Source organism: Terrapene carolina, unplaced genomic scaffold, assembly GCF_002925995.2.
Source record: "Terrapene carolina triunguis isolate 2854851 unplaced genomic scaffold, T_m_triunguis-2.0 Scaffold42, whole genome shotgun sequence".
Taxonomy (NCBI): Eukaryota; Metazoa; Chordata; order Testudines; family Emydidae; genus Terrapene; species Terrapene triunguis.
The window spans coordinates 39,893,876-39,906,420 of NW_020664393.1; the positions used below are offsets into that span (position 1 = coordinate 39,893,876).

The window sequence follows — 12,545 nt, forward strand, 5'->3', positions numbered from 1 at the left end:
CTCGGCTCTCCCCCCCACCCCGGCGGCCAGAGCGCCGGGGGCAGGGCGCGGGGGGAGGGCGGCCAGAGCGCCGGGGGGAGGGCAGCGAGCCCGGCTGTGGCCCCGCTCTCCCCGGCGGCCGGAGCGCCGTGCCGCCCCCCTCCAGGTGCCGCCCCAAGCACCAGCTTGGGTGCCTGGTGCCTGGAGCCGGCCCTGCTTACAAGTTCACGGTCTGATACATGAATTTGACAAGGGTACTGCTAGCATTGATAAAACAGAGGCACTCCTAAGAAGCAACAGATACTGGGTATGCATGTGAACACATTCCAAAAGATTAGCACAGGTATATCCTGACCTAACAGAAGATAAGAGGGTTTGACAGAAGTGACGAATAAGGATGTTTTGCCCGAGATATCTGGAGCAAGGTACAAGGGGAGGTAAAAAGCAGATGTCATGAAACACCTAAGGTAGTACAGTACAGAAGTTGTTTGTCTCAGTCTATAAATGTCAGGGTACCTCGCCTTAACTTTTTGTGTGGCCGAGGGGACAGCAGAAATTCCCACTGCTGAGCTCCTCCTGTCACGGGCACTCATGTGTTAGTGTACTTGTAGCTTCTATGTGATGCTGGGACTGCGCCTGTGGGCAATAAACCTGTCCAAGTGCCTCTGGTCACCAAACTATGCCTATGGTCTTCCTTTATGAGCAACACTGAGGTCTGCTGAATTAGCAGCATGCACTATCTGCTAGTGTTAACACCAGAGCTCCAAGAATAGAAGCACTGAGCAGCTGTAACCCTTTAGCAGCCTGGATAACATTACCGCAGCAATGACATTCCAGCCTTCCCTAACAGGCCTTCCATCAATAATGTAGGTGAAGCAGCCCTTCCTCCTAGAAGAGTTCCTGAGACTTACTTAATTTAGGAAGTGTTATAAGATAAGGAAGAGGAGAAGTTTTTTGGGGGGAGTGGTTGGCAGGGAAGAGTTATTTTTGTTTTTTTACACTTTTGTATCTAAACCAGTGTTTCTAATTTATGTACAGAGCATCTACATGCTAGAAATGTTTAAACAGATTGTGTTCTCTGGAGCAGGGAATATATCTTGCCCCGTGAGTGCAATGGACATTACCGCACAACATGAGTTATTTTTAACATAAATAATAAAAAAGTCATATGATGGACATGAATCCAGAAGTATGGATCGATTACACATCACTCAACCTTTAGAGAAAAGGTATTTAAACAGGGATAGTTCAGACCTCTAAAGGGAGAGCACCCTCTCCCAATGTCATTAAACCTTTTAGCTTTTGAAAATATTTAACTAATTCCCTATATTTAACTCGTTATTTCAGCAGACAATTACAGTATATTTTTTTGACAACAGTTTTCAAACTCCCCACAGCATTTTCTAGGTTTCGAAATGCAGGAGATGAAGCTGCATAGCTATCTGAAGGACAAAGGCCTTCAGTCTTTTAATTGCCTTCTTTAGTCATTTAAGCGTTTTCATGAGTTTAGGAGCCAACACATCCTTTGTTTCCCTCAACTCCCTGCCCTTTAAGGAAAATTTGCTTTGGCAGCTGCTAACCCAGGCTGATGAAAAACAAGATAATTAAAAAAATACGAACAGCCCAAACTTAGGAAGGTAGAACTCTATTACTCACATCAATAAACACTTTAAACAGCTACACTTGAGCAGGACAACAAAGAAGTTACTGTATGAAAAATACTCAGGTTACTTTGGATGTGTAATATTCCTTGTGGATTCAATTATTTGAACAAGTTTATAACAGGGTTATAGAATTACAACACACATTGAGACTATTATTCTTAGTTGTCTGTTACTCCCCTATAATTATGCAAATTGTATAATACACAATCAAAGGAATGGAATGAGAATATTTTTGTAGTAGTGTCTTAACCCAGCTCAGTTACTAAAAGATTTTTTTCATGTTTGAAAGAGAAATTATAAGTCACAAGAAGGTTTTCTAGAAAACTGTAGGTGTTTGACTTGATTAAACTGGATGTTCTGAAGTTAGTTAGCAAGACTTTCTGTTGCTAAGCATTGTTGGAAATCCCTACTATTAGTGCCAAAAAGTTAATTATAAAGACAAATGAAAAAGAAAGTTGGCACCACATTTGTTCTCTCCTTTTTAGCCACCCTCCCCATTGATGCACCTCTCCTCAAAATGTTTATCTCCTGTGATACAACCCTACCCGCTGTGGCTGTTCCAAGGGGAAGCAATGTCACTAGGTATTGAAATATGGGGCCTCGGAGAAAGGAGGTGTGGGACAAATGTATTCGTGAGTCCATGGCTGTTTCTTCTCAAAACATCACACACACACAAAAACCTCATTACTTCAGCAATACCCCAGTTCAGCCACCAGATGTCTCTGTAGACTGACAGACATAGCTGATTAATAGGAATCCTCCTGCACCAGCTAGGCATTGTTACAGCATGAGAGGGTTTTCTTGTTGGTGTTTATTGCTACCTTGATTTAACTGGGAGGAAAAACTTAGACAGAAAACTCTGAATGAAAATGGAATTATCTAAGGAGAGTTTATTAGAGGGTCAAAGAGCCAAAATTCACAACCAAGAGAACAACTTTGGCTAAAAGCTGCTACTGGTTCAGTAGCAAAGTGAAGGCAGCAATTAGAAATAAAGGAATATTTAATAAAAAATGGAAAAAAAGGGAAGATAACTTCTCATTTATATCAACTGTTTTGAACTGCAAAAAAATTGAGAAAGGAAGCTCAAGACGTCAGGGCAAATATCTCTGGCTTGCAGGACTAAGGCTAATAATCTTTTTTGAAAAGTACATTGCTATGAACAAAAGAAATCAAAGCAATGGTATAGAACCATTATTAGAGGAAGACAATAAAATCGTTAATAATGATGAGAAGAGGCAGAAATGTTCGATAAATATTTCTGTTTTGTAGTTGAAAAGAAGCAGGATGATGTACCTGTATTACATGAGGATGAAGTACTTTCCAGTCCATTAGACAACATCTATTAGAGGTAAACATTTTAAAATAAGCAGGTACTGATAGCTTGATAGGTACCCAAGAGTCAGAAGAGATGGCTGAGGAGATCTCTGATTTACTGATGTTAATTTTTAATACATCTTGGAATACCAGGGGAATTCCAGAATGCTGGAATGTTCAAATGTGTCAATGTTCAAAAAGGGCAAGTTGGGATAACCCTTGTAAGTAGGTGGGCTAACCTCACATCAATCCTGAGCAAAATAATGAAAAAGCCGATACTGGATTTGATTAATAAAGAATTAATGGAGAGGAATGTAATTAATGCCAGTCAACATTATTTTACGGAAAAAAAAAATCGATTTTGCCAAACAAACCCAATTTCATTCTTTGATGAGATTACAAGTTTGGTCGATCAAGGTTACAGTGTAGATGGAATAAATTTAGACTTTTTTAAGGTATTTGATTTAGTGCCACACGACATTCTGATTAAGTTAACAATATACAATAGTAACAAAGCACACATTAAATGGATTAGGAATTGGATAACTGACACAGCTCAAAAAAGTCAATGGGGAATCGTCACTGAATGTGGGTGTTTCTATTGAAGTTGCACCGGGATCTGCGTTAGACCCAATGCTATGCCACATTTTCATTAATGATCTGGAAGTAAATATAAAATCACTGCTGATAAAATTTCAGCATGACAAAGATTAGTGGCATTGTGGCAGGGCATTCATATACAACGATCTGGATTGCTTGGTAACGTAGGCCCATTCAAACAAAACACCCCAAATCTATTCTCCAACTGAAGTTGCACAAGCATGTCCTATCAGTCTCCTCCCCACCCCAGCCTCACTCCTTTGGCTCCTCATCCAATCTCAGTCTTCCACCTCACCCCTCCCTGGCTCCTTTTCCCAGTCTTTGATCAGTGAGTCCCAGTTACCCACCTCTTGCCAGCTCTTTGTCTGATCTCTGTATTTTCTCCTCCACAGACAACTGGCTACAGCAGGGGTTCTCAGACTTTGTACTGGTGACCGCTTTCACATAGCAAGCCTCTGAGTGTGACCCCCCCTTATACATTAAAAACACTTTTTAATATATTGAACACCATTATAAATGCTGGAGGTAAAGAGGGGTTTGGGATGGAGGCTGACAGCTCACGGCCCCCCCATGTAATAACCTTGCGACCCCCGAGGGGTCCCGACCCCCAGTTTGAGAACCCCTGGGCGACAGATCCCCCCCGCCCACGGGCTCCTAGTCCCAGTTTAAAACGCTCAATGAGTCCCAGACTCCCCTCACCAACCAGTACCAGGTTCCCCCTCCAACCTCCCAGTTTCTCTCCTCCCTTCTAATCCATGTCTCACAAGGCTCCTTGTCCCAATCTTCTACTCCTTCACACTGATCCAACTTTTGTCCCCTCTGCATTCAAATCGGATAGATTCCTGTTCCATGGATGATAACAGGAGGTCACAGAGCAAAGGAGAGAAAGGCTCTGTCATTTCCAGTGCCCCAGTCCCCACCCTGGCTCAGAGGAGCTAGGAGCAGCAATTACAGTTAAAGTCCTTCTGAGCCTTCATAGCCCTGGACTAGAGAAAGCATTCCTAATCCCTCAGTGGGAACGCTGTATGTGCATTCAGTTCAGCACTGGCGCTGTGAGAGGACCAAGTGAATCTTTGGAACCTGTAGGTGATAAAAGTCTACTGACCATGTGCCAACTGAGATTTTCTCAAAGGCTTATAACTTCGTCAAATTTGGGTGGATTTTCACATGGACAGCTAAAGGCACATTCCTAACCACAACAGCCACTCCCCGGCCAAATTTCAAGTCTCTGCCAAAAGCATTTCAAAGAAAAGATCTCAAGAACATTTTTTTTTTTTTTTTTAAAAACCACAGGTAAAATATTTCCCCCTAGTTTTATTCTTGCAAACAGCTGAATTGTTTCGGCTGAAATTTTCCAGAAGTATTTTGCCTGCAGCCTACACCCAGAATGTACAATGTAAGCCCAAATGGTTAAAGTTTGGCAAAGTAATATGCAACTGAAAACAGGGTCTTATAATGGGAAGCATTGGGCAACCTTAATAATAGGCAGTGTTACCAGTCCGTCTGTTATCCAGACCATTTCCCTCCAGATGTATTAGTGTGTGTGTTTTTCCAAGTTGAATCTCATTTTATTTTCTGTCCATAATTCCAATCTCTAGGATATGTTGAACTATTTCTTTCCTCATTGTTCATGCCTCCCAGTTAAGAATCATATTAGTAAAAAATGCAATTTTAGCTGTAGATCAATTCATTAAATAAGAACGCTAACTAAAGAAACACTACAGGTAACAGTATAACCGTTGCTATCAGCAGTGATGTCTTTCTTTTATTGGTTGGATTCTACTAATTGTTTATGTTCTACCTTTTGTAGTATCTGAAATGCTGTTTAGTAAGGCACACATCATATCTCCATCGATGTCATGAGGGTTTAGAATATGAGCTGTCCGCTGAGTCTTCTTAAACTGGTCCTCCAGTTCTAGAAAGCTTTTGTCTCCAGAGAGAATGGTGAAAGGAATTTGTTTGGGCAGGTGCTCATCCAGACGGCCAGCCTATGTGGGGGTGAGGGAGACATTAAACTAAACATTCCGTTACCAGGTAGCCTTTTGAAACAGAAAACTCCTCTGCAGAAGAAGTTTCCCTTTAAACATTATATTTATAAACCATTTCCCTTTTTCTCTGGTCAGATCCACTATCTGTTCTTCTCATCTGAAGTTTTATTATGGCAATTTTCATCATGACTGTTTTATAATGTACTTTACTGTACACAAATATACCATCCCCATGCACCTTATCACCAACAAAAACACAAACCACAAAAATAGAGCAACGACTTACATGCATGCAGAGTGCAAAGTCTGCTGCTTCTCTTCTGGTACCACAGCGTGGATGAAGGAAGAAACATCCAATCTTATTAAGGTAATTAAAGATTTTGCACTGTTCTGGAGGCTTCCAATTGCTGTGTCCTCCTAAGCAACAAAGAATAAAAGATGCATGCCACCACATCATCATAAGCAACAGCAGTCAAACAGTTCAAGGAGAGGAAAATGACAAAACAAATGAATAGGTTTGAAAAATGGAACATCTTATTTCTTGACTAAACATTGTAGAAAACTAAATACCATTCTATATTTCTAAAAGAGATTGATGTATGGGGTAAACTGTATCTGTATGGTGCCTCTAATATTAGTTTTTGTAAGAGTTATCTTCTCAGGATCAGAAGTGAAGAAAGTCTGAATATAGTTACCATACATATAAATAGGTACATCTTGTGTCAAAGGCTGCCTCCCAACACAAAAAGTGTTTAACACAACTTATCTGAGGGTCATAATCAGAGGTTTCCACAAGAAAATATTAATATATTAGATACGTTATTCAAATAAGGGATCTCACTATAGTTACTATATAATATGTACAGTCTGTTTCAACATATGCCTAATATAATTGGAGTATCTATCGGATATTAGTTTATGTCTCACATAAATCCACACATTCTGGAGTTTTCACAATCACCAGCTTGTGTACAAGAAAAGTTTTAATATTTTAAACAAGTTACAAGTACGTAATGCTGTGAGTCAAGAGATCCCTTATTGGTAAGTGTGAATTGTGAAAATGACCAAGAGGGATCGCACAAACCACTTTCTTTATCATTCCTTTCACAGCTCTCAGCTACACATTTAAGTCACACACAGAAGTCAAACTTCCAGTATGAGAGGGTTAGCTAACATTTACGTTTTCTCTTAAGGAAGTTCTCTAGCTAACAGGCAGCAATGCTCTTTATTAAATGGGTTTTTGTGTTAGTATTTTAGAACCCATCATCTTAGTTTTCTATAGGTGGCTGCCTTGTAAACACCATGTTGATGAAATAGAAGGTCCACTTTGGACTACAACAAGGATCCTGTTCTTTGTCCAGTCTGGTTCTAGGATGCTGTTAGTGTATTTATATGGGTTTCTGTTAAGCCCTCTGTGCTATTTTCTTAGATAATTTTTACCTTGAAAGCCCCAGACAAATGTCCCTTGGTTCAGGTTGGCTGGCAGATGAATGAAAAACCTTCCCCAGTTGTCTAAGTCCACCAGCACGATGTGAGTCATGGTGCGCAGATAGTCAAAATCTGGCAGTTCACTGTCTTCAAATGGATAAGAATATATATTTTAAATTTATCTCTGTTTTTATTCAACCTGTACATCTCCAAACTCATTTGTGCTTTCAAAAGAAATCCACAGAATTTGCAATTCTGTAAGAAATTCTAAGCAATAACTCTTAAAACTATAACATAGTATGATCACCAAATGTAATTAGTTTCATAGCAATTTTTTTTTAACCACTTGAGGTAACTTTTAGTAATCTGTAAATTTACTAGGCAGAGAACCACACTCAGGATTCTATATTTGAGGCATGTAATAACTATTAGTTCAAGATGGAACTGTGTTCACAAAGCATAAAATATGCCCTTTTTATGCTCTATCAAACTTCCTACAAGACATTAAAGCTGTTGATCATCCAATTTAGTTTTAGAATTTACAACACAACACATTAAAACGAAGTTGATTTTTAACAACTGGCCAACTCCATGATCAGCAAAGACATGGCATATGAACAGGGAGTGTTGGTCATATTATAACAAAATATCTAACATGCATTTACAGAATGTGCATTTTAGTGGGCAAAGAAAAACCCATGCAGTTAATAATGTAAGCTGTGTTAAGTTATTACATACAAAAAACTATGTTAAAGGATCATTATTAAGATTGGAAAGTCAAGCACAGTGCGTGATCATATAATAAAGACCCTTATCATAATGAATACATACAAGCGGGCCCAACAAAGATTACAATAGCCTTAATTCTAGCATTTCCTAATGTTTCAGTGCTTAACTTTGCAACCTTAATAATGTCCCTTTAACATACGAAATCACCCACAAAAAGCTAATTAAAAACCTGCAAAACCAAATTCCATCATGTGGCACCCACATGGGCCATCAGGTTGGAACCTTAAAATCCACTGCACAGACTTCTGCCACATAAGTTAACAGAATAACTGACAGCTGTAGTAGGTTTTCATTCTCTATGTGGATCAGCTACTAGAGGGAGATGACACAGACTTTGCCAACAGGTTTTACTGATATTTGCTAGACAAGCTGAGGAAAGGAGAAACTCTGGAATCTTGGATTCCACGCCAGGCTCTGCAGGGCAGTGTGCTCCAGGGGGCACAGACTCTTATACCTCTTTCCCTTAAGCTCTTATACCTCTTTCCCTTATTCCTCTTTCTGCCTAGTCCCCTCCAACTTGTTCCTGTCCCAGTCCTGTTTCTTCCCACCCCTGGCTCCTTGTCTCAGACCCAGTCTCCTCACCTAGCCAATCCTAGTTACTCCTCAGGCTTCCCATCACAGGCCCAGTCTCCTGCCCATCCCATCCTAGTTTCAGCATCTGGACTGTGCATCCCAGTCTCCTTGCCACGCCACACCCAGTCCCCACCACCATCCAGATCTTTTTGTTCCCCTCCCTCTCTCCTTGCCCAGCCAGTCCCAAGTCACCTATCCTGGCTTCTCATCTGATCTCTCTCTTCCCTGACTCATCGCCATACCCGTGTTCACTGTCCCCACTGGCTTCCAGTCCCAGTCTCCCTCCATAAACTCTTCATCCAGTTTCAGCATCCCCCACTCCCACTGTGTACTTGTTCCAATCTCTTAGCCCAGTCAGTCCCAGCTCCCACTCCACACTATGGCTCCTCATCAGACCTATCTTGCTTGTGTCTCACCCCACTGGTTCCTAGTTCCAGCCTTCTTGCCCAGCCAGTCCCAAATTTCCCCTTGTTCTTCATCCAATCATGGTCTCCCATCCCTATATTTCACTCCCTGGCTCCCAGTATCAGTCTTCTCTCCCCCCGAGGCTTCTTGTCTCATTTACTAGATCATCCTCAGATCCAGCTCTTGTCCTCTCTGCATTTGATTCAGGTGACTTCCTCCTCCACGCTGCATGGATCCAGCAGGGGAGTCTCCTGCTCTTAGTTCAAGTGCCAGGACATGGACTCATCATGGACTGGAGCAGCCAGGAAATGCTGCTTTTTAAGGGAAAGTCCTGCTCATCCCTCTTCAGCTCTGTGCTGGAGCATGCTCGGTGCAAATAATCTCTGGGGATTTTAGCTCTGACCCAGTATCAAGTGTCGATTGAGCATGTGCAATGGCTTATAAATTGGCTAAATTTGGATAGGGGACAGAAAAAGGCACAGTCCTGACAAAAAGGCCACCTCTTGGCTACATTTCAAGTCTCTGCTCAAAAGCATGGGGGCATTTTAAATAAATGGTTGCCAGAATTTTTTAATAAGGCCACAAGCTACTTTTCCCTAGCTTCATTCTCGGAAATAGTTACAGAATAATTTATCAGAAATATTCAGCCTGAGGCACACAACCTGTACAGAAAATTTCAGTGAAAATGATTATAGTCTGGCAAAAGTTATAAGCAAATGAAACCAGTCTTATAATAGAAAGCATGAGGCAACCTTAATAATAGGCTGTGATACCCAGCATCACTGTATGTGAGTGCATGTGCATGTGAGAGTGAGTGAAAACACACACACACACACACACACATATATGTATAAAGAAAATAGAAGAATCTCTCTTACATACGTACACACACACACTTTGTATTCTCATAGGAGACCTTTCTTTACCCACCCTGGTCTTCCAAGGACTTCTATTCCCTGTGAGGACTCCACGTTGCAACCATTTGCCTTATCCAAAGGGAAGGTTTTGATAGGAATCTGTTTGGATCCCTTTACTGTTGGTCTTTTCATGATGACAGGGAATTTTTAAGTGATACCAAGTGTTCCCAAGTCCCTTTTTATCTGATAATGAGCGATTCTGGGCCCAAGTCTCTCCAAGGGCATCTCCCACAGGGACATCAGCTGTTTGCTCATTTTAAAACACCACTTAATAGTAGGCGGGGTACAGTAGTAATGCAGGTTATAAGTGGCTGCTTATGTACACCAGGTTGGGTAGAAGGAATGCTTTTCCTGAATGGCAAACATTTTGGAGTCAAAAGCTACCCCCTCTTGCTATGTGGTTCTCACAGCTTCCACGTGATTTTCCCTAGCTTTGACTTTACCTACTACTGGAGTGTCTTCTCCCTTCATAGAAAGGGTGATTGAGAGGAGAAAAAGAGGAAGAGCAGCATCTGAAGACTGCTGTCCAGTTCCAGCTAATTCCTGTGGTCAGTACAGAATTCCATGTTAAGCATGGCCCACAGAGTCTTGGTAAATTATTTGCATTGTACAAACAAGAAACAGATTTTATAAAGCATTTTAATAATAAAAAGTTCAACTTTAGTTCTCGGGATTTGGCACAAGAAACTCACTAAAATTACAACTTTAAACATATAACTGAGTTTTCATTATTTCATATGTACAGACTGGATATAGGCGCATGGTATATTGACGTGTTCTGTTGAACAATTTCTATATGAGCATATTACAACCGTAATTTTTTCCTATTGTGCATTAAAAAACAAACTAAAGCCATAATTTCTACATACCTTCTTCACCATGTTCTTCAGAACATGCTTTATTCTCACTTCTTTCTTTCCTTCTATCTTCTTCTCTCTTTAGAGAAGGAGATTCTGCCTTTTTTTTAACTTTAGTTACATTTGCTGGAAACTTTAGTTTATCAGGCTTCTTGTCCACACAAGCACCACTGGCTGTAAAGTTGAAGACTTTGCTTTCTGATTCTGATCCGAAATGTGTTATATCAGGCTTTTGCAAGAAGCAGTGTTTATCATGATAGTGTTGATGGGCACTCACAATATCGTGGAAATTTTTGTTGCATGCACCACATCTCACAACATACATCTCTTCATGGCTTTTCCTTGGGGTGTGACTTTTGCTGAGATGGTCATTCAAGTCTGTGAAATTTTGTGCCGTTGCTGAACAGAAGCAGCAGCGAAACCACAGATTGCCTTTTTCCAGTAGGGTTTTCTGACAATTCCGGTGATCTTCCTTTCTGTTTATTCTGGACATGTACTCTTCCCGGCAGCCGCAGGTTAGAAAGTCACCTTTTTCTAATAGTGTAATGTCATCTTTATTTTTTATTGACTCTTCAGTCACAAACATGTAATCTGTGCTATGGAAACCCTTATAGTGGATTAGAAATTCTTCCTCAACATCGAAAAAGAGATCACCGCAAAGGCCACAAAAATATTTAACCTGTATCTCTTGGCTGTGCTGCCCTTGGCAGTGTCGGTATAGTGTTTCCACTTTGTGAAAATGCTTTTTGCACAAGCCGCAGCAATACCTGTGAAACTGATGGCTTCCTAAAGACATACAATGTTGTTTAACGCTGTCTTCAGACTCAAACATTTCCTCACAAATGCAGCACTGCCATTTTCCTAAAATAGGACTTCTCTCAAGGGACTGATCCACAGGGCTAGGAAGACGCTCTTTCCATTTAATGGAGATATTGCACAGTGTGTCAGAAGAGGATGCCAGGGGTTCGTTCTCTACAGCTTCCTGTTCATAATAGTAAGAATGTCCACCATGAAATTCAGTCACATGTGCCATAATGTTCTCTTCTCTCAGTAGGTCTGTATTGCATGCCCGGCACCAGAAAATGAAGTTAGTTAAGTGTGCTCCTCCGTGGAACCGACTCATATGCAGACGGATGATGCTTGAGTTTTCAGCAAGCTTCCCACATACAGCACACTTGTGACAGATTCTATTTGCTGACAAAATGTGCTTTTCAACTGACTCTTCAGTAGAAAACTTCAGAAGGCATTCACAGAACCAGGCTTTTATTTTGCCTGTATTGTCTTGATGTAGGCTTACTCCAGCCTCTTGATTTTTTTCTTCTAAATCTTTTTTCCTTTTTGAAATGGCAGACTCGCTTTCACAGACAGGCTCACTCAAAGTCAATGGTCTCTTAAGGAGCGAAGATCTTGACTGATTTATAATCTGCCTCAACTGAGATGGGTTTTTATTTCTTTCATTAATATGGCAAAACATCAAGATGGACTCTTCCATTGTGGTAATAATTTTAACTTTGTGTTGAGTTGCATGGCTATGCTGGTTGATCTGGCTTTCATTTACAAAGAGTTTGTCACAGTTTTGACAGTGACCTCTTGCTTTAAATATTTCTGCAACCTGGGAGATGCTCTTTTCCGACAGTGATACAGGACCAGCATTACGACAACGAGTTCTAAATCAGATATAAAAATGACATTCACAGGTTTAAATATTCCAAACTTTACAGATGTACCTACAAAGTGATCCTTTAAAATACTCCACAGACATCTCCCACCACTAACTACATAAATTACTAAGGAAATACTAGAGAGTGGGTGAGATAATATCTTTTATTGGATCAACTTATGTTGGCGAGAGAGAAGCTTTCGAGCCACACAGAGCTCTTCTTCAGGTCTGGGAAAGGTACTCCCAGTTTCACAGCAAAATGTAAGGTGGAACAGATTGTTTCGCATACACCAGTGGTTCCCAAACTTGATCCTTGGCGGGCCGGGCCGGTTTGTTTACCTGCCGCGGCCGCAGGTTTGGCCGATGGCGGC

At 40.9% G+C, this 12,545-nt stretch overlaps 1 protein-coding gene across 3 annotated transcripts in view; it reads right to left on the reverse strand.

The window, feature by feature from the left end:
• LOC112118249 (E3 SUMO-protein ligase ZNF451) overlaps positions 1-12,545 on the reverse strand; it is an 84,500-nt gene that overhangs the window by 23,566 nt on the left and 48,389 nt on the right. For all 3 annotated transcript variants that reach the window (XM_024216493.2, XM_024216494.2, XM_024216491.2), the window contains exons 10-13: positions 10,527-12,181; positions 6,986-7,120; positions 5,832-5,962; positions 5,359-5,545 (exon numbers count right to left, since the gene is read on the reverse strand). In XM_024216493.2, the coding sequence (XP_024072261.1) occupies positions 5,359-5,545; positions 5,832-5,962; positions 6,986-7,120; positions 10,527-12,181 (2,108 nt within the window). The remainder of the gene's footprint in view (positions 1-5,358; positions 5,546-5,831; positions 5,963-6,985; positions 7,121-10,526; positions 12,182-12,545) is intronic.